This window comes from Buteo buteo, chromosome 15, assembly GCF_964188355.1.
Source record: "Buteo buteo chromosome 15, bButBut1.hap1.1, whole genome shotgun sequence".
NCBI lineage: Eukaryota > Metazoa > Chordata > Aves > Accipitriformes > Accipitridae > Buteo > Buteo buteo.
Genome location: NC_134185.1, coordinates 12,188,755 through 12,214,989, shown reverse-complemented (window position 1 = coordinate 12,214,989; position 26,235 = coordinate 12,188,755). Strand labels below are relative to the sequence as shown.

Here is a 26,235-nt window from a genome sequence, read left to right as displayed (position 1 = left end):
CGCGGCGTGTCCGTCGTCCCCCCCCCCGCACGCCAGAGGCAGCGCCTCGCGTGTGCACCGGTCCCACGCGCGCCTCGGGACAGCGGGGCCGGGGCGCGAAGCGGCGGCGTCCGGCAGGCCCCGGCGCCCGCCTGCGAGCGCGGCAGCGCCCGGCTCTGCCTGCCGGCGGCGGGGCCGGGCCGCGGGGCCCGGTCGGGCGCGGAGGCCCCGCCGGCCCGTGACCGGCCGCGTCAGGTGACGCGGGTCACGCCGCCTCCCCCGCCCGCTCGCTCGCTCCGCGCCCCGCCGGCAGGCTGCGCCGCGCGCTCCGCCGAGCGCCGTGCGGGGGAGGGGAGCGGCGGCGGCGGCGGCGGGGAGCGGCGGCGGGGCACGGCGCCAGCGCGGCACCTGGTTACCCCCCCGCGCCCGCGGCACAGGCGCGCCCCGAGGCCGCCCGGAGGCAGAGGGGCCCTCGGAGCCCCGCCGGGAGCGCGGCCGGCATGAGCCAGGTGCCGAGGAAGCTGCCGGAGGAGGAGGAGGGGGACGAGGAGGAGGAAGAGGAGGAGGAGATCGTGGGCTTGGCCGGCTACGCCGACGGGGCCGAGTCCTTCTCGGACGGGGACGCGGAGAGCGGCGGCGATGAGGCGTGTGAGTGCCACCCGCGGCGGCCGCAACGGCTTCGGCACCGGGGGGGGGGGGGGCGGCGGGGAGCGGCGTCGCGGCCGCCGTTGGGGCTGCGGGGGGCGGCGGCGGCGGCAGCTACCGGAGCGGGGGGGCGGGCATCGTCCCCGGAGGGGGCTGCGGGGCAGCGGCTGGCGACGAGCGCCGGCGTGGGGCGAGGTGCGGGGCAGGGCCGGCCCCGTGAGCGCGGAGACGTGGGTGAGGCGGGGCAGGGGCCGAGGCGAGGCAGAGGACGGTGGCGGGCGGGACGGGGCCGCCGCTGGGGAGGTGAGGGTTTGGCGGCCGGGGGTCGGGCCTGGCGGCTCTGCGGACGTGGGTCAGGGAGGAAGGCGAGGCTCCCCGCGGGATTAGGGGCACGGCGAGGGGGGAGAGAAGGGAGCCAGGGGGAGCGGTGTGGGGGGGACGAGGCGTCCGGAGGGGGGGCAGGCCTCGCTGGGGACGGGGGTGGGTTGCCTGGCCAGAGGCCAGGCTGAGCGGGGATGCTGCGGAGGTGACCGTGGGAGGGGACGGGACGGGGACAGGGTGCGAGTGGGGAGCTCTGAGGCGGGAGCGGGGCAAGGGCTGACAGGTAGCAGGAGGGGTCGGGAAAGAGGGAGGAGGCAGAAGGAGCGCAGGCAGAGTGGTGGTGGTGGAGGGAGTAATCGCCTTTCAGCGTTTTCCGTGTCTGGGGTAAGAGTTAGTAGTTATTAGTGGCCGCAGCCGGGTGATGTGACTGGAGTGTGCCAGGGAGGCGGGGGGCTGGGTGTCAGGCTATAAAAGGCAGCGGCAGCACCCAGCTCTGTGTCCAGGGCGGCTCTGCAGCTGCGAATGTCAGTCCCCACAGTGGCAGGCGCTGCTCGATGTCTGCTGTCCGTGTGTCTGTGCGTGCGAGGACCCGCGCTCCTCGCTGCGTATCCGTGTCAGTAGGGATGGATGGTGATGCGAGGAAGGACAGGCTTACCAGGAAAAGCAGCCTCATTCAGTAAAAAGAGGCAACGCCAGCTCAGAGCCTGTTGCTTTCATTCAGAGCCTGAATTCATTCTTCTGAGAGGTATTTCACAAAGGAGCTTGGAAAACTCTCAGTATCTCGGGGCGAAAAAAGAATTGCGTTTTCATAAGAGCATAATAAAAGGCCACATGTTTTAAGGCTACTTTGATTATTAGCACGCAGAACCCTTCTCCTTAAAGGCCGAGTCCCACAGGCTGCCATGGGAGGTACTGCATTGACTAACACGATTTTGGGGAGGAGAGAAGGTCAGGGCTTTGAGTGTAAGCCTTCATGGTGAAAGGCTGTGGGAATGCTAGGATGTAAGAGATGTAGCTGAGACTAATTAAAGTCTTATTTGAAACTGCTTAAAAATTGCCTTTATTTCAATCCAAGGAGAATATATTTAGCGTATTTCTTTAGTGCTAAACTCACTTAGCATTTTCTGTAGAGAAGTAATCCATATTCTGTCCTCAGAGGAATTTATCTGGGTATTTTTCGATAGGAACTTTGCTAGACTGATACAGATTTCAATTGTTTCTTCATAGTAACACCAGAATATTGTAACAGAATTTCTTAACAGAAACAAAGCTTTACATCCTGAATAGCAGGAGAAGACAGTCCACGAAGGGACCTTTTTTATGCAGAATTAAAACAAGGGGCCATTTTAACAGTCCAGATCCCCTGGCTTTCTGTTACATTCTGAATTCTCTGGAGAAAGAGGTATAGAGCATCTGTAATGGAGGGGGTTGGGGTTTGGGTGTGTGTTTTGTGTATTTTAACACCGGCCTGCAGGGCAAGGGGCTTTCATTTTCCCAGCTTTCATCCTCTCTCTTCCTGGATCTGTACAGTAAGTAGTCCAAAATTCAGTGTCACAGTCTCCACTTTTCCGCAAAGAAAGAATGGAAAGGGTGATGCAAGGAGAACAGCTTCAATGCATGGCTGTTGAAAGCGAAAGGAGAAGCCAGACTTAAAAGTAAAAACATAATTTGTCCTTGTAGGCATACAGGAGATTTGAAAACTTCATACTGGTTATCTCTCACCCCATACTGGTTTCTTGTCTCCAGCCCGAATGCTGAAACCACGTCTCTTGTCCTCTTAATCTTTTTACTTTACACATGGGGTCATATTCAGTAAAGCACTTAGTTTACATAAAGCCTAGTCATATTTTTGGTATATGCAATTAAAAAGTATTTAGAAGCTAGGAAGCCCTCTGCAGAGTGCCCAAGAAAGTAGCTTTAAGACATAGCATTGCACAGTGCCGCTCTTGTGGCAGGGTGGAACCAGGTCTTCTGGTTCTGAGTCTTTTCTTTAGCCACAAGAATTTCCTTCCACCAGGCATTTCTGCAATGTTTATGAACCCACAGTAGCTGAACAGCTTTCTTGATTGCATATAAGCTGTTTCTGTTAACTCTTTAGGCTCAGGCAATCTGTTAGCATTAGAGATGTTCATTGTGTGTGTTTTATAAGGCTGTTGTCTCAACAGCACTCCAAAGTGCTGCAGATATCACAGTCACCGTAGTATTGGAAATGCTACGAGATCAGTGAGCTTGAAGGTACATGAGTGGGAAGTTTGGGACTGCTAATTCTCCTTTACACAAAAAAGGTTGAAACTTAAAAATAACATAATTGCATTAGTGGACAAAAAAATAATCATCATTAGCTGTATTAGTTTAAAACGAGACTCAGGGGCTTGTTACTGTATGGACGGTAACACGAGCAAAATAATTTCTTTTGGCTTGACATCACTTGAGCAGATGAACAGCCATGCTTTATTTGGGCGTTTGAAAACTGGCGAGATCTACAAATACACCTTCCAATGTGGGATCCCTGTCACATATGCCTGTGAAGCACTGATAGTCACCTGCTTTGACAATTAATTGCAATTGATGTGGAATTCAGGACGGGCTTCGAAAACTATTTTAGTTATCAATTAATATTTCTAATAGCTTGAAGGAGATATTAAAGTATTTATTGTGTACTGTGCATCCTGGTGAGACAGGTCAGGACTACTACGTGCAGTTCTCAATTAACTCCTCAGAGCTGGGCTCTTCTGCATGTTGCAACACAAGCAAATTGCACTCCATAAGCAAAGACACAATTGCAATTACAGAAATTTTGTAAGGAATTGACTGCTTCTCTGTGGGGAAGGTGCTTTTGGGTTTAAGTTTAGTTTGTGAATACTTCAAAGGATATGGTGTCTAACTAGCATGACTTCTTTATGTCTGCTTAGAGAAGCTGAAATATGAAGAACTGTTGGTATGCATTAGAAACTGGCATTTTATAACATTTACTCTTTGCAAAAGTGAATGAAGCAGGAAATGTGCTGCATCTCGCAATAGGGAAAATTATCTTTCCCGTTACAGAATAGAGAAGAGTTTAGTGTTTCTCTTAGGCATATTATGATCTCACTCAGTAACCTAGTCTGGGAAGTTGCAGTGATACATCTACTGGCATTTCTGTGGCAAATTAAAGAAGGAGTTGTCATGTACTCTGCAAAGGAATGTGGGCAGGCAGTGCATCGTCCAATTCCTTTACATATAAGGTAATCTCTTAACTCTCTCTCAGAGGAAAGTGCTATAGCAGCCTTGCTATCTAGTCAGGTTTGGATGATACTCATTTACATTTCCCTGTCTTTGAACTGGCAGGATTTCAAAAGCTAAGTAAGTATTACTAGCAGAAGAGCTGGTGTTCATTCTTCTCATCGGTAACTCTGTTTGCACTTGACACTGTATTTTTTTTTTTTTTTTAGTATGGCTTTATTATAAAGCAATTTCTTTCTAGTAAGTATTATAGTCCATAACAATCCAACAGTCTGGAATAATTTAATATAGCAACAATGTAAAACCCCAAGTTATTTAAAATATTTTTTTAGATACATATGAGTTTTTTACCCTATTTCTTAAAGAAAAGGGAGTTATGTAGGTAGCCTGTCTTCTGGTTGTCTCATCACTGGTCAGAACTTTGGAAACTGCTGTCCACCTTCAACCAAATCTGAACGAAAGATGTCTCAAAGGTGATTAAGTTCCCACAAATTTGCTGAAAACTGGCATCCAGAAGAGAGAAGAGACCCAAATGAAAGTGTCCTCAGAGGGACAGGCGAGCAGATGTGTGTGTTCTTTGTGGCTGCAGCTGGCAAACCAGCGTGTACGGTCTGGCCAACCAGCATGTGTTGAGCTCCAGATTGGCCACAGCGTGTCATATCTGTTATTTGGAGGATATGTCATAAGACATACAGGGGGAAGTTGGTGTTATTGTGGTGGGTAGAGGAAGGGGACACAAAGTACAAATCTAGCAAATTAGACTTTGTAATTTCTGTTGCGTACAGAGTAAATGGGAGGTTTTTTAATTTTCTGAAACACACAATAAAGCCTCAACTGGAAGACTGTTCTTTATATGCCTTTATAAAGCATTTTATTCAAACCAGTTCTTGTAAAGCTTTGAATAAATTATTTTTCCTTCTGATGGCCACAATGCAAACTGCATGATGTATGGATATATGCACATTAATGAAACTGGGACTATACATTTGGCAGCTGTGGAAAATTTGTACATTAGAGAAGAGAGTGGTGTGGAGGAAACACCGTTAAATCCTGTACCTTTGGTTTGCTTTATTGACAAGACCGTTCCCCCAAAACATAAAATATCATTACATCGTCCTAGAGCAGAGGTTTATTATTCCTTTACAGGTGTGAAGTATTATAGGCACATGTTTCTTGCAGCCACAGGAGGGTACTATCGCTGTTCAGATTGACAGGAAGAGTAGAGCAGCGTGTTGACTGCAGCTTATTACTTCCTAAATTTGTTGTCTGTGGATCAGCAGAAGTTGGCCATTGCTGCCTTAGGAGAATGAGATTCTTACAGAGTTACTTGTTGCTATTCTGCTTGAAGGAGCTTCATCTGCGCACTGCTCCAGCCTGGCAGTGTTTCATGTGTGATAATTGACAAGAGTACAGCAAGTGGTAATACCCGTCAAGGCCTTTCAAATGTATTTAAAATGGATAGGATACCACTGATAATGAGTTTTCAACTCCTGTCAGTCACTGGTGACACGGGCCCACACCGAGTGGCATAACCACGCAGGAGCCAGTAGATGGTGCCAAGGGGATGTTTTATGCTAACACTGCAAGACCTTCCCTTGAGAAGTCCCAAATTCTCCATAACTGAAGCTCAGGAGGCACAAACGGATGCGACCAAGGTTCTGTGCCCTCCTGGCAGGCACGTCCTGCTCTTGTGTTTCTGAAAGTTGTGAGTGAGGCTTGAGGAACACAGGAGGACAGATGTGATCACCACCCCTGGGCGCAAAACATCCTCCTAGGCAAAGGATTCCTTCAAGCTTTCCGTGTTTTTCAGCCCATAAGGCTACGTAATAAATTGACAGGTTCAAATTGTTGTGGCTGAGGTTTCTTGTTTTGGATTTTCATACCTTTGGAGTAAAGTTGATCACTTGAAGTATGCAGGGCATATGCAGGAAGGATGCGTATGAGCAAATGTGTGCCAGTTTTCTGCAATTCAAAATTTATCCCAGCAGAAAAAGAGAAAGAAATGCAATTATGTTATGCTCTGAATTATGTTGAATAGTCTGTACTTCAGTGGGTGGCAGAATGCCTGCCTGACAGCAAGTGTTTTTAGCCTGTTTTCTGATCAGTATTTTAAATCTGACCACTGTGTTCTGTGAGCCTTACTCTGCAGATTTAGGATTGACAACTCAGTTTTTTGCATTGCTTGTGTTTGACACTGCAGACAGGGTATCACAGAGGTGTCTGAAAGCTTTTTACATCTATGTGCAGTACCATTTTCAGCTCAGCACCGAAGTCCCAACAGAGAGGAATTATGTGCCTTCTGAGTTGTCCTCTTCCTATAGCTCCTGGGATGTGTGACTTTATTTACTACTTACTTTATAGGAAGGAAGGCCTCATATAGCCTTAGGAAGATCACACAGATGTAACTAACACAAACTTACTCCTTTCTTCCAGCAGTGTGATGTAGCTATAAGTTGTCAATGGTATTTGTTACTGGATGATACTCTTTTAAAGTTGGGTTAGAATGTATGTGGGATAGCATTAATTATAGTAAAACTAGAAATTTCAGGATATCTGTGTGTTATAACACATTTTTCACATACAAACTGAGCAATCAAGCCTTCTGCAGTCTCTGTCTTAGAGGTGAGAAGCAGATTTTCTGATAGTATAGCCTAAGGGGCAAATAATTCAAGTTAAAATGCCTGTAGCACTGCTCCCCAAGCTTAAAAATTGTTAACATTTGCATAAATCCAAGTAAAAATGTAATGAAAATAAATATAAAATGCATGTTATCTGGCAGTTACTAATTATATTCCCATAGTATATTACTTTTCTTCTTGTGTGATTTTTTTTATTCAGTTTTGGATTTCAATGATCCATTCAGTACTGAAGTTAAGCCAAGAATCCTGCTCATGGGATTGAGAAGAAGTGGGAAGTCTTCCATTCAGAAAGTTGTCTTTCACAAAATGTCGCCGAATGAGACTCTCTTCTTGGAGAGCACAAACAAGATCTGCAGAGAGGATGTTTCCAACAGCTCCTTTGTCAACTTTCAGATATGGGATTTTCCTGGGCAAATTGACTTCTTTGACCCTACGTTTGACTATGAGATGATTTTCAGAGGCACTGGAGCACTGATATTTGTTATCGATTCTCAGGTAAAAAGTGGGCTTTAAGATACCTTTTTCTTTTCTTCCTTCAGCAATAGACAGATGGGTTGGAAAGCATAGACTTTTTTTTTTTTCGAAGCAAATAGATGACTTAACTTACATCACAAACACACATTAAAAGAAAGTAATTAAAAGTTGAAGGACTGCTTTACTATTTTTAATATCTTTGCAGTACGTTCAAAAGTTAACTAACTTACTTAAACATCTCAAGGTTCTTGCTCAGATTCCTAAGTGCTGACAGCATGAGATTGGTGCACATGCTGGATGTAAGCTCAGGCTTCTACTTATAAGAAATAAAAAAATTAAGCTGTTGTTGAACTGTAGCATTATCTAAAAGTGTCATAAAATTTTATGTATATTTTTAAGAACTTCTCTACAGTTGTAACTTTTCTTTTTCCTTCATTAGGATGATTATATGGAAGCATTAGCTCGGCTGCATCTTACTGTGACCAGAGCCTATAAAGTGAATCCAGATATCAACTTTGAAATCTTTATCCATAAAGTGGATGGTTTATCTGATGATCACAAGATTGAAACGCAAAGAGATATTCACCAGAGGGCAAATGATGACCTTGCAGATGCTGGATTAGAGAAGATTCACCTCAGGTGAGAAAAGCTGCTGTGCAGAGAATCCTAAAGAGGAGAGCAGCTTATTTGACAAGTTACCATTTTCGGTTCTCTTGAAGTAGGAGGCAAAAAGCTTTTGCTATATGAAGGAAATGAATAGTCAGAGACATTGCATTTGACCTGATCCAAAGTATCTTATTTCTGATTGCTTTCTTAGAGGGAAAGATGGAGAGGAGATGTGCTTAAAAACAGATGACAAATAAACCAGAGTCCTACCAGTTTTTGCTGCAGCTGCTGTCTTGAAATAAGTTGCTTGGACAGTGGCAGCAACCGGTAGAGCTCCAGCCAGTAGTGTGTATATGCCACTTGCATGACTTTTGCCTTCTTTCAAACCTCTCTGTCTCACAGTCCCCTCCCAATCACTAGTCCTCACTGCTGCAGCCTGCTTGGAGCCACTTGGGAAGACAGGTGCTGTATCTTTGCCTTATATCTGCTGAGAAAGCAGATTCTTGTAGCAGATAATGAAAAATAGTGGACTTCTGCAGACTGGGAACTAGAGGACATCAAGTTGTCATGGCTTTCTTAGCACTTAAAGCCAAGTACGAATACATTAAAAAGAGAGACCTGCTCTGTGAACATGTCAGCTCTTTAGAGCTCTTAACTACTTGACTGCATCATTGCATTGGTAAATGGGTCCACAGCTTTCAAAGAGTAGATTGCAACAGACATACTCAGTAATATTCCTCTCCTGCAATTTGAAAAATATTTTCCTAAGAATACCAAGGTGGGAGTTGCATCATGAAGTTCTACATCAAGGTCTAGTTTGCAGTGTCTAGGCTTTTTTTGTATAGACATGAAGTCCTATGCTTCAATCATAACATGACTTTTGATCACAAGGGGTAATTGCATAAATGTAGGCACTTGCTGTTTGACAATATTTCATTTCACTCATATTATGAAAGGTACATCATGTTCACAGTATGTGGCTAAAAGGAAAATGTGGTGACGTTTTTTTCCAGCTTTTATCTGACAAGCATATATGATCATTCTATATTTGAAGCGTTTAGCAAAGTGGTACAGAAACTGATTCCACAGCTCCCAACACTGGAAAACCTGCTTAACATCTTTATTTCAGTAAGTACTTGTTATATACTTTGTCTGTAGATCCAGTTATGTCCAACATGCATGTTCAGACACTCTGTTCACTGCCTTCTGAGAGATTATGAGTAATTTGAACTCTCAGAGAAATTAACAGAATGTAGTTGAAATGCACCCACATGCAGCTTGGCCTCACCTCCCTGTCTATTAAACAGCATTGCTGAGCTGCCAAGATACAGTATTTCCTGAATCACAGAAAGTGGATTAGCAGTCATCACTTTTCTGCTCATACATTAATCTGAATGTTGCAAAGGTCTGTGCTGCATGCGTTTGTTTAAGTAGTACTTAAAATTTGTGTAAATGAATTCTTAAACAAACACCATCTAGTCTGACCTCCTATGTAGAGCTGTCTATAGTGCTTCCTAGAATTAATTCTACGTAGTATCGAAGTTTACCCCGCTTAAGAAAATCTTCTCTTGTCTTGAAATTTTTAGAGGTAGAGTGCATCACAACTTCCACCACTTCCATAGTTACTCTGAAGGCCAGTTAGGGAGCTTTGTAGATCTAGTGGCTTGTTATCGCTGTGGAGGTAATTGCTTGCTCCACTCTTCCTGTATGTGTGATCCCTTCCTCTCCTTTGTACTGGTTTTGATACTCACCTGTTCCCTCGTGGAGTCACTATGACAGACACTAATGCACTGTTGAATTTAGTTAATAGCAGGTCATGGAGGAGTCCAACATGCTCTTGTTTTGGCACAAGATAAGAGGTGGGAACATGTGGCCATGAGCAAAGGGAAACAAAGTGAGTAGGCTGTGAAAAGGGGGAACTCCTTGTTTTGATGGTGGTGAAGTCAGGCTGTAGCAGCTCCTGACGCTGCACCCTTTCTCACAGTATTCTAATTTTGCACCTTGCATCTAGCATTAATTTGTCAAGCTTTGATTTCCAAGCAAGGTATTTTGTTGTGTCTTTTTTGTGGTTTTGAAGTAATGAAATTATTTAATATCATACAACAGCCTACTAGATAAAATTAGACTTCACAGTTTCTCCGTGTAGGGTGTGAAAATGGAGAGAGAGAAAAGTTGGATGCGTTGCTGAAAGAGAGAGCTAGGATTAGAGGAAGGTCTTTCCAAAACTTACTGTCTTACTATTAGGCAATAAATGATGCTATTTCATAATGAATGGTTTGTTACCAAGATCTGTTTCTGCCAAAATGGCTGGACCATATACCAGTTATCACCCAGTCTTGAACTCCACTTAGGACAGAAAGGTAATGAAGGAGTGATGATAACAGTTCTGGAGCAATTGGTTACTGAATATGCTACACAAGTCTTAAAGAGAACGCTGTCTGAATGATAGTCCTCCTTGTGCCAGAGTCACCTCAGTCACTCATAATTGAGTCAGATCTCTGTATGGGGTCTCCTCGCTGTTTGGAGTTGGTGAAGAATTTCTGCCAAACCACCAGATGAATCAAGCACGAGCTGCTTCCTGAATGACTGACGACAGTTGCTTGTGTGTCTGGAACACCCAGAAGGCAGCTCCAATAATATCTAGAATATCAGATGTAATTTGTAAGGAAGAACAAGTCTTTCAAATGAATGGGAAGTCCAAAAAAGTGAGCAAGGTATGCTATTTCCTCTATTCAGTAGGAGAAACAGTCTCAGACTGTTTCTTAGCTCCAAACAGAGCAAAATCCAGTTTGTTAATGACCTAGGGCAAGGGGTAGCTGCTGTAGCTGTGTCCTCAGCATGCTTGCTGTCTGTTTTTATGAGTATCTTCTACCTGTAGACAGGAGACTCGGAATGACTCTATTTGCAACCACAGAAAGACTAAACGTCATTCCACAGCATAGAATTAGTTAGCAGGTGCCTCTTTTACTTTAGCAACTTAGTGACAGCAAATCTTGACATGGATTTTGGTCATGCCTTACCTCAGGAAGCCAGTGTGTTGGATATCAAAGTGTGGGTGTATTGGTGTTCTAGTTTGGATTTTGCAGCAATATTCATGAGGATGTGTTTTCATTTATGCCATTAAGACTTCTAACACAAAAAGCTGATGATTACAAAAATAAATCTGTGATCACTCTTAAGTTCACAGCAGGTGTTTGACTAACTTTATAGTGCCACAGTGTGTCAGCTTGTACGTTTGAGGAACCATCAGTGTGATAATACTGCTTCTACATTCTTTAATGTAACTGCTTGTAAACTATAAAATAACAGTTGGTTTGGCATTCAAAACCCACATAAATCTTACTTGACTAACACTCTTATCAGCTTCATATAGAAGGATGTCTGGTTTTTAATTACTGTGGCCTTACCAAGCAATCAAGTTGTGTGACATGGGAATGTGGATTTTCATTTTAGGGTTGTTGGCGGGGGGGGGGGGGGGGGTGAGGGATGTTAAAAAGTATGTGTAAAAACAAAAAACGAGTTATCATGATAAAAATAAAATGAAGTTCAGTTTTGTTTAATGATTTAAATTTCATAATCTAAATTCAAACATGTTATTTAAAATGAAAATTCATCCACAAAATCTGCTGTTTGCCACAAGACCTTTTTAAATAACTGTCTGAAATTCATCTCTAACTGTAACTGACTAGTGATATCCTGTAAGTTCTTTTAAAAATTACTTTTTAGGGCCAAATTCTGGCTTACTTTTCATACTTTCAAGAAGGAAAAAGATAGGCCCTGTTACCTAACCTAGGAATTGGAGTAATACTACCAGTTTTACTGAACCCATTCCAGAATAGAAACTGCCTTCTACTTTATCACACTCAGTATAGTTGAGAAACACGGTTTAAATTTCAACTATGTCATGGTTTTTACCTATCCAAAAGAAAATCTCATATATTCATGGCAGAAGACTTTTCGCATGACTCTCTTGGTTCAGATTAGCCATGGAATACTCTTAGATCAATTCAGAGCACTTGATAGAGCTTCTAGCGCACGTTGCATCTTCTTTCCAGGCTGTAGGGTTGCATCAGAGATAACTAGTGCTTATTCTGACCCTGCTCTTATTGACATCAATGGCAGCATTTCATTCAGTTGCATAAGGCAGCTGTTGGCCTTTTTTTCTCTAATAAGGAATGTTCCTACTCTAGTAACAGAAACAGTTGTTTTCTTATTGTCATTTTCCCTGACTGAGCATTAATGATGTAATGTCTCTTTGAATAGTATTTTTTATCCACTGGTTCCTGATTTTTTTATGACTTGTAATTATTGTTTGTACTGTTGGTTTCTTTTTTTTCCCTTGAGCAATTTCCTCACAAACATTCTGGCAAATCCTTTGCTTTTTCAGTTGAAGTTGTGCTAAAAACCCTGGCAAATGAAATCTTTGAAGTCATGTGGGTACAACTTAGTGGTTACTACTCCTGGCAGTCCATCCTACCCTTTCGCAGAGGTTTCTGTTACCATACAAAGTTCAACAGAAGCAAATATGTGCCAGTTTCTCAGCAGGTCCTACCATGTTGTATTGGTTTCAACTGAAAACAAGCATGGTTTAAGCTAAAACACCAAGCTCTGCCCTTACCAGCAGGCCTAACTGCTGGCATGGCAAACATCTTGAGATGAAAACCTTTTTAACTGTCACTGCAAGTACAGGCAGGCTGCAGCAGCTGGAGTTCTGAGATGGAAAAATCACTGCTCATTGTTAAATATTATTATATTGTCACTGGCATCTTAGTAATTTAAAGTATATCTTATCTGTACAGCTGAAATTGTCACTATATCTCTCTTTATGTAGTACAAAATTTTATAATTGACTCCTCATGAATGTCACTACAGGGCTCGAGTTCCAACTTCTTTTGTCTAAAATGACTTGTGTTTTCAAATACATATTTTGGCAATGAATTATGGCTGTATACTTATATGATATTTACAGATAAATCTTGTGATTAATCTTATTTGACAGCATCTGTTGAAGTATGTGAGGTGCTGTCAGAATTATTATTTAAAAATTAAAATTACAGAACTATCATGTGTGGCCAGAATAACCAAAATAAATATGCATACATTTTTGTTCTTAGTGCTCAAAGAACGTAGACTTATAGAGCCATGTAGGCTGAAAGGGACCTGCTCAGAGTCAGGCCAGTTAGAGCAAGTTGCTCATGGGTGGGTCCAGTCCAGCTTTGTGTGTCTCCAGGAATGGAAACTCTATAGTATTAGGTCAGCATGCTCCCAGTGCTTCACCACTCTCATGCTAAATTTTGTTTTTTCTTCTATCAAGTCATAATTCAGCTTGTGCCTTTTGCCTCTTTCCCTTCAACACTAGCTCTGAGAAGAGTTTGGCTTTGTCTTCTGTGCACCTTTACATTAGGTATTTGTAGATAGCAACAAGCCTTCTTTTCTTCAGGCTAAATAAAGCCAGTTCTCTGAGACTCTCCTTGTACATCATGTGCTTCAGCCCATGTACGTAAGGTATCCACCGTGTATACTTTGTTTTGAATATTTTTTTTTATTATTAATGACTTACTGAAACATGCCACTCACAGAGTCTTTTCCATAATGAAATGCAAGAAATTCACTGCTATACTCTTTTATTATTGATAGATGTTTCCAGCCTTAGCTGTGTGTGCGATGGTGGAAGAATTAAGCCTCTTTAAGAAGCAAATGCCCAAAATATTGCTGGCCAGTGTTCAATAGCATACCTAGAATTGAAATTTGTCTCTCTATTTCAGGAAATTTGGAAAGTGGGAGGGTCCCTTTAGTCTCTTAACTATGTGTTAAATAGTTTGACTTAGAAAAGAAAGAAGAAGAAAAAAGGAAAAGTTCTGCAACTACAAAGGAAGCTGAAGCTATTAAAACTTGTTAGGGGTTTTCAGTGTGTTTTTTGATAGTTACAAAACTGCTGTGGCAGCAGTCCCAAACCATATTAAAAAGGTAAGCCCATATATGGAGAAAATTCAGTTTGATGGGAGAAAGTTGCTTCTCTTCCTGTGTAGGTGGATTCTGAAGCATATTTTATAGCTTGAGCTTTAGCAATACTGGGAAATTGCTGTTTGTGTTCATGCTGGGACAGCTGCACAGGTGCAATCCCTTGATATCAGCAGGCAAGGCTACTGTTTTCAGCTAAGCAGTACCCATTTTTTCCTCTTTTTTTTCCAGGAAGCAGACGCTTATGGCAGTTTACCTTATCTACATGAAGAGTATGAGCTAGCATTCCTGGCTAGCCTCTGAGAGCTGTGAATACAATACATCTCCAGTATGGAGAGAATCTTAATCAGCTTTGCAGGATGACAGGAACATAGCTGTCATCACATTAGTAAGCCTTAGCATTATAAACATGGCTTTAACCACCAGTGCTACACGAAAACTGAATGAGCACCATCAAAATACTGGTCTTTCTCTTGTGATCCTAAAAGATGTTCTAAGGAACCTGACAGTAAAACAGCTACAGACCTCAATGAGACAATTTCTCAGTTTCCTTGAGAAATTAGTTCCTGAACACTACTGCCTTCTTTGTCCATCAACTTTTTTTTTCCCTTGTTTTCACCTCCTTACCTGTGCAGCTAGAATGACTTTAAATTACAGCCCTCTTTTTATGTCCATTGTTACAATCAAAAACCCAAAAGCTTGATCTTCGAAGATGTTTTTCCCCCACAGTTTCCACTGAAAATAAATGTAATCTTTCCAGATGTTTTCCAGAGAGAGGAAGTTTGGGAGTGTAACTTGGCGTTATGTCTGCTCAGAGGCAGAGAAACTGTTGGAAGGTCTGTGAGCATCAGTTTGCTACAAATATGGCAGTGCTGTATGTACTGTTCTTTCCCAACAAGCTTGATTGCAGTTTAACTTCCACTTCTTCAGCCTAGCTTTTTGTATAACAGGCAAGTAGGGGAACAAAAAAGCTTGGTATCAATTTGAAGACCTGGCTTCCGTTTTATCTATCTTTCTTCTTTTCTTAAATAGAATTCTGGGATTGAAAAAGCATTTTTATTTGATGTAGTCAGTAAGATCTATATTGCAACGGACAGTACTCCAGTGGATATGCAAACTTACGAGCTCTGCTGTGATATGATAGATGTTGTGATTGACATTTCTTGTATATATGGGTAAGTAAATTGTTAATGTTCTTCGTAAAACTGTGTACCTAGAATCTGAACGGCCTCAAAATTAGAATGATGTGGGTATAAACAATAATGAGAATGTGTAATTTGCCAGACTAATTTGTCAGGACAGGGAAGAAGGAGGAAACAGCAAGCCTCTGAGGTACAGATCCACTGCTAGCAACAAGCACAGTTCCCTGCCCATCCTCTTTTGTTAACAGCTTCCTCTTTCTATGCTAATAATTTTATTTGGAGGAAGGAGTGGGAAGTAACGAACCTAAAATAAAGGGAAACATTATCTTTTTGTTCTCCAGGGATGAATTCAACAGAAGGATGCCTCCCATTTAAAAAAAAAAAAGTGGGGCCATATTTAGTTTTGTTTACTTTAATAGCTGGTGGCCTCTACTGGCCTCAGAGAGCTGCTTCACTCTTGCTTCAGTTCTCTGTCCTCTTTTCCCTTCATGATCTTTGTGGGGTTTTTTTCAGTTTCCCCTCCTTACACATTACCAACTGGAGATCTCCTGGGTTAGCATGTATGTCTCCTTGCAAGTTATGTTTCAAATGGCTTGGCCCTTGGCCAAATGTAATGCCAGCTATTCCTGGGAAAGGTAGGGGCACATTAAGAATTAGTGCATTAAGATGCATAGACTTGGAGGCTAAACAGCAGCATGCTTAGAGTGTGGTATTCTTTGGTAGCTTTGCATTCTTACCCATTGGTAGACTTCTTGCACTCTTGGAGAAGGTGAAAAGGAGAATCCTGGTGCAGATGTGCAATAAGCATTAGAACTTCAAAAGACCAACAAATTGTTGAATACCTTTCTAAAATTTCTTATGATTGTATATTCTACTGTGTGTTTCAGATTTTGCAGTTGGTCACTTAAGTCACTGTACAAGAAGTTGTGTTTTACAGAGGTATACAATAAAGGATGCTGATTCTGTGGCATTTTTTTGTACAGAGAAAGATGCTGCTGTGTAGTTCAAAAGACTATGTGTTTAATTATTCTCTGTACAACACCACTTGTGGGGTGCTCTTTTCACAAAATGTCACTCTGGCACTGTCTTTGTGTAACCCTTTAGCATTTATCACCAGAGATCTGCTTGCCATGCTTTAGCTATAGACTAAAGAAATTATATTACAATTCATTCCTTGTCCTCTGTTCCTGGATCATCTGTGGAACTTGCTACCTTAATATTATTGATACTAATTGTTCTGGGAGGTTGGTGATAACTACCCATTTAACAAGATCTGTGTGTGCATTCAGGAATAACAGTAAAATTACAAGGTACAAAACTAATAGTGATCATCATGACACATCATCTGTGAAAGAGAAATCTCTTTTCATGTTATGGTGTTGCAAAAGGCAACATCTCATGAGGAAAGTCTCAAGATGGCTTAAACCATCAGTCAGCTGCCATCGCTCAAGCAAGGTTACTGCATTTGGAATTGTCAGTACAGACTTACTGTTTCATGAGTTTTAGATAAAGTCATAATATAGTGCATTGATTAAAAGAAAACACAACCTTGTAGTAAATGGTTGGTAACTAACAGAGGAAAAAATAAGGCTCCAGTTCAGGTACTTGGCAATCAAACAATTTCTAGCACCAGATCTAAGATTTGCTGTGTGGTTCGATAAGTTATTTAATCTCTATGTCTTCTTAGTTTACATAGTGTGGAGTTTGAATAAAGTCTCTCTGAAAGGTTAAAATGAAAATTTCATAAAGTTTGAGATTATCTAGTGAAAGAACCAATGTGGGAGTACTTTTGTTAGCTCATCTGGTGGCTTATCTTTTCTTGTTTGTTTGTTTCTTTGTTTGAATATTGCCCTTTAGGCTTAAAGATGATGGCACTGGAACTCCTTATGACAAAGAATCAATGGCAATCATAAAACTGAACAATACGACTGTCCTTTATTTAAAAGAGGTGACAAAATTCCTTGCTCTTGTTTGTTTTGTCAGAGAAGAAAGCTTTGAGAGAAAAGGTATTTTTCTCTTTTCTAGTATCACATTACTTTTCCTTTATATTAGTGAGTTAATGAGTGACTGTGGTTGTCATTAGCTGATAACAGTCTCTAGCTGTATCACAAATACTAAAGGTAAGTACAGCTTGATAGAGCTTACAAAACTTGTTTAAAGCAGGAAGTATTTGTGGTGGCATTAAGATAAGATGAAATCGTAAGTGTATTTGACAACTTTCTGATATGAAAGCGTATGAAACTTTATATCCAGTGCAGTAAAGCTTCCATCTGCAACAGTAGAATGTGTCAGTTTATCTTGGCTAACATTGATTTGTACCTGTTGGCGCCAGCATACGCATTTGGAACAGCTTGTGTGCCATAACCAAGGGAAATTACTGAAACTGGTGGATAGAAATAAATATGTTCTTGCTTTCATCTCTGAAAGGAGGCTTTTGAAAAGCTGCAAATTTGGGACCTAGGTGGCTTTCATATTTTGCACTTAAAGTGCATAAAATTTCTTGGTTATCTCTCTGACCCTGGTCAAGGTCAATACTGAAAGCTTGGCTCATGATAGCTCTGCTTGCTGGCATGATGTTCAGTGTTACTGGTCTTAGTGAAATGCCCTGAGACTAGAACTGAGCAGTGAAAGAATGAGCCATCATCTGAGCTTGTGTCCCCATCTTGTGATATTTAATTCACCAGTCAGTATTGGTGTGTTTGTGAATGCAGTACTCATACTGTGTCTGCTGGGCTGTTTGACAGGCTATTTAGCTTTTATTTTATAGAACTTCAACTGGTCGAATTTCTCACAACTGTGTCAGGTTGTTGTGTCTACATAGTTTGGGACATTTCGTGCTGTAGCCTGTACTCTTTAACAGTACAGCTCTGGTATTATAATGCAGATTAGCTTTTGGTGTCTGGTGACTTCCACATAATATTTTGTCTGAACTCTAGGGAGAAGGAAAGTAATTCCTGGAAAAAAATCAAACTGTAACACAGTAGATTTAAACCACTTAAAATATGTATCAGGTCCTGTTAGGGAAATTGAAGTGGAAAACACTGCGGTATTTGAGTTAAGGCAGCTTACATCATTAACCTTCAATGAGGTCATAAGCTCAGTACCAAAATTCTAAAATTGTATTGCAGTATTACACAGCTGTAGTGCCCAGTAAGTCTTCTAATTGACTACCAGTATGGCTTTACAGCTTTTCTGTGGGATCACATTCAGCCCACTCACATGGTAATGTTATCTGCCTATTATGTATGTACGTAATCTAGCAGCATGTCTATTGTGTTATTTTTCAATTACAATGTAAGATGAAATACAGCTGGCTGTTGTTTGGTAATATTTCTATCAAGTATCCATTTCAAAGCTTATGTATTGTCAAAAAATAAAAATTCTTTGATTACTAGATGCTATTTATTTTTATCACAGTTATTCTGTAAAGCAAATTTACAGAATGACACCATATTTTATGAAAGAATTTAATTTTTCTTGTAGTATACTGAGCACTTCTTCAAAGCTCTTTATTAAGTTAAAGCTTTGTTATCTGCCAATGAACTTCTATTTGTTTTCTCTTAAGACTAAGAAGTATATTTAATATTGGACATAATATGAAGCTGTAATGCTCACTGATTTATTTGTATTTATCAAACGTGCTTTTGCTTAGCACAGAAGAAAATGCCTGGAAAATTCAGTGATTATGACCTCCAGAGAGACAGTGTGGTATTTCACTAAATGTAGAATATAAGCAATTTTTTCATTACCTAATTTGTTAATTGTCTTTATTAATATGGAAAACATTTCTGTCTCTGTAGGATTAATAGACTACAATTTCCATTGTTTTCGAAAAGCCATACAAGAAGTATTTGAAGTAAGAATGAAAGTAGTAAGATCTCGAAAACATCAAAGCCACATGCAAAAAAACAAAAGACCCACTCCCAATGGGACACCAAGAATGCCACTGTAACTGAGGTTTTCTGGCAATGTGGCAAGCAAAGTTTTCGTGAAGTTGGTGTGACTTCTGCATCTCATTGCACTGGGTGAAGAGGAAAACAAATGGGACTGATGTATTATATGAATTTTCCCTGAACGTTCAGAAAGCACTGTTTAAATATTTTTATCCAATCAGTTTTTTTCATATAGTGAGCACTTTGAGCAAAATGTTGTATATATAAGCATTGAGGTGAACACTTGTAAGAATTTTCTTAATATATGCTGTAAACTTTTTTCATGCCATATTAAGAAAAAACAGCTGTGACAGAGATACTGGGTACATAATTTGCACTTTTTCATGTTTTCCTTGTGGAGTTGGACTTTGATAAACTTAGTTTTTATGGTGATTTTGATGCATGGTGTCAGGTAAAATGTATGCTGTAGTTTATTTACCTGCTACAATCAAATTGGTTAGTAAACAATTAAGAAAACTTGGTACAATGCCTTTTAAAATTTGTGACAGCTAATACCTAACATTCATACAGATCTAATTTCATATATTTTTCAATTTGTAAACTGAAGAATAATTTTGAAGTATTACAGCAATAAGCACCTTACCAGGGATCATAACTGGTAGGTAAATATTAGCTTTTATAAAACAGGCTTTTGGCCAAATTTCATCCGGAATTCTCTATAACACTGGTCATGCCCTCTGTTGGGTCTGTTTTTATTATTTACCTCAGCATATACTACTAAAATACCTTTCTATAAAGATAATTGTTTTGTAAAATGGCTCTATGTTGCACTGGTATTTTTGTAAGGCTTCAGAGGAGGGTGTTGTATCTGAAAGGTTGAATTTACATTGCTGAGTTTGTTTTGAGAGCCTGCACATCGACAGTTGGTGCACTGAAGAATCTATACCTATTTCCACCTTGACGTTCTGATGTACTGATAGAAAGTCCTAAAGATGTGAGCACTGGGTTCTGATACCCTCTAATAGGGACACGTCTGTGACTGAAATCAAGAAGAGACCATTAAAATGAGGACTGGACAATCTACCTGCTGTAGTAATCGACGTACATCACTACTTTTTATTTTAATATTGAACATGGGCAGACTTACTAAAGGATCGGCCAGCAGAGCACTCTCAAACCTAAAAAGAAGTAAAACTTACTTTCCGAGTTCTGTATTCACTGGTTTTGTTTCATTAATGATACAAAATTATAGTTTCTAGTCAGAAGAGCAACTCTCTTTTTTTTGCCAGTCCTGCTGCAGACCAATTGCATGTGCGGTCCAGCGGTGTTGTCGGCAGGTTTTGGGAGTGGGAAGAGCTTGACCTGAATGGGAGGCAGCTTGCTGTAGACCAGAAACAGGTAAGGGGAGCTGTACTTCACTCATTCATAACTAATCTGCCCCTAGCTGAGCTAGCTGTGGGGACAGGTGGGAAGATGGAATTTAAAAGTTTTCTCTTAGCCAAGGTAAGGCGTAATGCTGCATGTCTGTCAGTGAGTTAAGAGCCCCCAGTGTTTGCTGGCTTCTTTTGAACAAGGAGGGATTTAACCTGTAAGCAAGTGTAAATTCAGTTGTGGTTTGAAGGCAAATGCAGAGTTTCTCTGTGCCATGTATTGTCACATCTTGAAGCTCTAGTACTATACGGAATACAAGAGCTGGGAGAGCCAGTTGGCATGAGTGCGAAGGCTCTCTACACAAACACCTGCCAAAAGGGAGACCGGTGCTTTCCAAACCCTTTACTGCTGACTGATGCACGCAACTTATCTTTTAAGAACTAATTGGCTCTTCTGGCATGAATCTATTGAATATATGTGGAGTCCTTAGAAAAAAAAGTGCTAGTCGATAGATGGAGCTCAGCTCCGTCAAGACTCACTTGATAAGTAATGCAGTTCTAGGTGCTCAGGAAGGTGAAAAACATTGAGAATAGCAAAAAGTACCAGTCCTGGTGCCAGTGTGCAGGATGACAGTAGCTGTAATCAAAGCAGAATGCTGCAAAATGACAGAGAGTTCGCATTCCTTTTGGTACTGTCACCATCTGTCACCTTGGGTGAGGGCAGCTCTTCTGACCAACCTTCAGTTAAAGTAATACAAAGCTGTCTTCAGAGTTCACCAAAGCAGTGGTGGGTAAGAGCCAGCTCTTGACAGCTCTCCAGTCCACAGGACTTTCATTGAAGGGCTGCCATAATTTCTTGCCTTCTCCCTTTACTCCTTCAGGTACAGGTGACTATGTGGGACAAAGAACACCTACCAGGCTGGACCAGACACTTTTTTTTTTTTCTTTTAATAAAGTATTTCATCATACTGGCTGTGGTATGAATCATAACTAAAGAATGTAGTTTCCATATATTTGGCCTAAGTTCTATGTAGTCATGCATACCCATGTATTTAGGACTATCAACTTATTTAAGACAATTAAGTTAGCTCCTGTAGTCCTCTCCAGAATTTGATGTCGACTAGGTTGCATAATTTAGTGAAGGTGACTTTAGCTAATGTGTAAAATTTCTAATTGGATATTAAGCATAATTTTTATCACATTACTTATGTTTCAAATAAGCTTAATTATAAAATTGGAAGAATGTTAAAAATGCATTAGTTTTACTGTTTAACTTTGGTATTTTCAGTTTAAGTGATGACTTGTGTGTTCCACTTTTGAATAATCATTTTCTAATTAGTACCTCAGATTTTCATGTTCTAGCTGAAGTGATTGAGCACTGAGTGAGGCATGCAAGGTCGTTCTTTTTAAAGAACATATTATTTCAAATCTCCTGCTTTTTCTTTAAATTTTATTGAGATTCTAGCTTTTATTTTAAAGGGATGAAATACCCCATATACTACAAGAGTGAATTCTGACAAGGCAATGTTGAGATACCTTTTTTAAAATTAGAAATTGTGCAAGAAGTCATCACTTCCTGAATAGTGTAGTATTTCCAAAATACCTGATCTGTGAGTCTGCTTTTTTATATATTGTTGGTGTTGCCTAGGCATAGCAGGGACCATTATTGAACTAGATATGTCTCTTTTAAAACACTGGTTTAGAATAAACCCAAACCAATTTAGTATCCCATAGACACATTAAAGTCAGAAGCTGAATAACTATAACACATTGGTTCCAACAACTTGTTGTAGTTCAGGAAATCTCTGTAAGTAATTCAATAGCCAGCAGCCCAGAGTACTTAATGGATTCTTTGAAGAGTTAAAAAGCATCCTTGAGCATGCACTGGAACGTGGCTATTTAAAGTGTGACAGTGCTGGAATGTCTTTCTAAAATTCTGTGATTACAGCCATGCTGTGCGTTAGCATGGAAGTATAATCGACAGGAGCAAACTACTCTGATAAAGCGTAATTCAAATGGATCATTTGAGATCTCTTGTTTTGTGGTGGAACAATTTTTTTCTCATTAAAACAAAAATTCTTGGTTTTCTTGCATGTGAAAGTGCACTCCTGTGATAACATTTTATACTAAGGGAGTTCATTCTGTGAAAGTACTGTAGTGATTTTTAACAGAAATTTTAACCTATAAACTCCCTCCATTTTTATGCATCATCAGATTAAGTTGAAGAATTAAAGAGAATAACCCTGAACAGGTCATCATATACAGTAGCAACTCTTTGCTTTAATGACACATTTACTGTCCCTGTCATTTGCACTAGTCATTACAGAATATTTTTTTTCTTAAATTGAACATTGGGGTTTTTTCCATTTTTGTACTGAACGATGTGCATGACGTTATTACATAGTGGTTTTTTGTTGCTGCAGCTTTACCTCTGTCCTGTCCGATGGGGAAATCAGATCATTAACACCAAAATGTCTTATTCTGAATGTTTATTGATAGCCACATGTGAATTTACTCAATTACAGACAAACACATCAACTTCACCCATTTCAGCTGTGTGGGAAATGAGAAATAAGCTTGGTTGGGAAATTCTTTTGGGCTCCTCTATTATGGTGGCATATGGTTGACATCCCACTTGATTTCCCACTGTATTAATATTTCCATATTAGCTCATGCACATATCCACAAATGGCTACATTTTAAAAAGACTCTTAACAGACTGTTTCTTTTCATTTGTTTTCTCCCTGGTATCTTCTGTGTTAACTTTCTCATTTTGCTATCTCTGTATACATGTTTTGTTGTAAACAGGTCAGATACCCAGTCTCCTTTGTTCTTACCAGCCTATTCTCTTTGGCTTATAAGTGTTATGAGCTACAGGCTAGGTCTTGAGCAAAAAGCTACTGAATATTGAGTACAAAAATATCTAAATTATATAAAATCCATTACACGCTACTAACGTCCTTAAAAGATACAACATATTTATGTAATCTTGGTACGTATGCACACCATACAAATATGTGTTCATATTCAAGTTACAGTTTATGCTGGCAATCAGATTTTAAACACTTCTTAGTCGTCTGCAGAACATATTTTAAAAGAAGAGATTCATATATGTCCAGGGAAAAAAATTGATCTCATGCAGCAGTCTGTCACAATGTCTCTTGGACTAAACTAATATGGTTTTGATAAGGTAAAAGATTTTCAGGAGACTAGTCAGAGGAGATAACTCTACTGAATATTTTCCTTAATAACACTAGGAGCTGCTATGAGATAGAAGGATTATTTCAGAATTGCTGAGAACCAGAAGGCAGAGAAAAAAACACTCATGTCCTTTTTTAAAAAAAACCAAAAAACAAACAACCAAACCAACAACTAAACATGGCCTAAACTGAGAAGGGTTGGGTTTAAACACCTCATAGATGAGTGCAAACATGAGAGACAAAAAAAAAAAATAATACAGAGTGTCCTAGTGTATAGGCCAGAACATTTCACAGTGTATTCCAAGCTGCCTTCTTTCACAAAAGGCAGGCTAAGAAAAGACGATGGGCTTATCACACCAAGATGCACGCGTGTACATTGAACCATGGTGAGGTGGTCTGGGCGAGCTCAGTTGCACCGTATGGTCCTCAGGCCCACCTAGCAGTGCCCCGGCAGTGACTTACAGGACAGCATCAGAGCTGCGTTTGCTATTGTAGCAGGATTTACCCTATATATAGGTTTTAATCTCCACTTAGTGCGAACTAAAAGCCATTCTGGACTCTGCTGAACTAAAGGGTAGTGTTGGTTCAAATATAGTATAAACCAGGCATGAACATGTTCCTGCTGGAAATCAAAAATGGATTTCTAAAGCAAGAGAGCAGTGATGTTCTGGAGGCTCTGCTCAGCTCCAGGCAGAGAGAGCAGACAGCCTGACTATGTCCAAGAGGAACCTCAGCTTGTCAATGAAGAGGGGTGTAAGTTGTGGTGAGCATACCAGTTACCTGAGAGCGCTAGCATCAGGGAATACTATAGTCCTAATGCACTTTCTCATCAGCACTGCGAGTTTCTGACCCAGATTAACTCATGTTTGCGTATAGGTGTTTAGATGTCAGGTAGGTGTCCACTCACCCAGTACCAGTCCATTCATCACTGCAAGTTTATGTTCTTGGCCCTCCTAATTCGGCTGTCTCATCGCTCCTTCCCACACAAAACCCAAGTCTCATATCTAGTGCGTGCTTCCTTGTTAAATACTGCCCTAGTCCTTCCTCAGCTTTCTGTTATTCCCGATAAAACAGCCATCCAACAGTTTGGGAACCTGCAGTGGTTTAACCCAAGCTGGGAACCAAGCACCACACAAGCTGCTTGCTCACTCCCCCCTGCCCCTGCCTCAGTGGGATGGGGGAGAGAATCAGGGAAAAAAAAGTAAAACCCGTGGGTTGAGATAAAGACAGTTTAGTAGGACAGAAAGAAAGAAAATAATAACAACAATAGAGCGGGAATATACAAAACAATTGACACACAATGCAATTGCTCACCACTTGCTGACCAACACCCAGTTGGTCTCTGAGCAGCGATCTGCCCCCCCCAGCCAAATCCTCCCAGTTTAAATACTGGGCATGATGTCCCATGGTATGGAATATCCCTTTGGCCAGTTTGGACCAGCTGCCCTGGCTGCGTCCCATCGCAACTTCTTGTGCCCCTGCAGCCGTCAGAAGCTGAAAAATCCTTGGCTTAGTCTAAACGCTACTTGGCAACAACTGAAAACATCAGTGTGTTATCAACATTATTCTACCGAATCCAAAACATAACACTATACCAGCTACTAGGAAGAAGATTAACTCTGTCCCAGCCAAAACCAGGACAGAGCCAGTAATGCTTTCAGAGTCCTCTGCATCCAGTGCTGCGAGTTCTTTTCTGCAGCTGGGATTCCTCTAATGCTGCTGATAAAACTGCCTGATTGGAGTGGTGGATGTCCTAGCAATGAAGTTAAAATCTTTATCCAGCACTCCTGCAGTTTCTAGAAGCCCCACCATCCACTTTGCAGTGGTGTCACTCAAGGGACCTGACACCTGTGATTGATATAATTCCAACTTGTTCTGAGGTTAAGTCAACTATTGATGGAATTTTCCCCTATTGTTCATGCTCATCCACATCAGCTTTGGGGACTACTTTGATAACAACCAGAGCCATCTGAGCCGTGAGAAACATAATCTGTTTCAATTCCTTTTGCAAAGCAGTATACAGAGAGAACAGGGGTGTGCCTTCTGGGAAATCTAGTTGATCCAAATCAAAAGGTCCCAGGGGCCAACGTCTTGTCTGTAAATCCTGCACTGAGAGGTGGAAGCATACTCTGATGCTTTTCTGCAGTGCCCTTTTCAAAGACTGAATCATCCTCTGGCAGGCCAAATGATCTGATCCACAAATTGCTTCTCTGTCAATACTCCCTTCACAGCTGCTTGAACTTCTTTCGACTGCCAGTATGCCACTCATCACGCTGCCCGGTCTCGGGTCCTAAGTGCTGAATGCAAGCTCTGCAGTGGAGGCACACAAGCGGGCTCACTCCCACTGGTCCTGTTCCCCTTGCTCAGCACTGTTTCTGGTCCTGTTCCTTCAGCAATTTCATTTCATATTTCAGTTCCATATATTCTATCTATAAAGCAGCAGTCGTCATTCCAAGTTCTGCAATTCTTCATAAAGCCCATGATGCAGAAACTTGAGTATTGGCTTTAAATTTAGTGTTCTGTTGACAGATTATAAATGCCTTTCCAGCTTTTCTCAGTGCGCTGGCTCCCATGAAAGCTTCCCGCTCCCATGAACTGGGTGCATCCTTAGAAGTTCCCCAGGATGGGAGAAGTTCATTCCCTTCTATATTGCTACCACTAATAGCCCCCATAAAATCCAAGCTATAAATATCTAATTTGAATAGTTATGACACCACCAGACTACGCAATTGTTTTCAGCTTTTGTTATTTCTCTTTCGGAATAACAAAATTCCTCTGCAGCC

The 26,235-nt window shown here is 41.2% G+C and overlaps 2 protein-coding genes across 2 annotated transcripts in view; both read left to right on the top strand.

Annotated features, from left to right (window-relative positions):
* Nucleotides 1-340: 340 nt before the first annotated feature.
* On the top strand, nt 341-19,701 carry RRAGD (Ras related GTP binding D). Its single transcript, XM_075046602.1, has 7 exons — nt 341-627; nt 7,006-7,301; nt 7,720-7,919; nt 8,900-9,014; nt 14,880-15,022; nt 16,847-16,995; nt 18,790-19,701. The coding sequence occupies exons 1-7, from the start codon at nt 480-482 to the stop codon at nt 18,939-18,941; spliced, it is 1,203 nt and encodes a 400-aa protein (XP_074902703.1). The 5' UTR covers nt 341-479; the 3' UTR covers nt 18,942-19,701.
* Nucleotides 19,702-20,096: 395 nt separating this feature from the next.
* The window catches only part of UBE2J1 (ubiquitin conjugating enzyme E2 J1), a 47,302-nt gene continuing 41,163 nt past the window's right edge, over nt 20,097-26,235 (top strand). The window contains exon 1 of the mRNA XM_075046604.1: nt 20,097-20,280. The gene's annotated coding sequence lies outside the window, so the exon portion shown is untranslated. The remainder of the gene's footprint in view (nt 20,281-26,235) is intronic.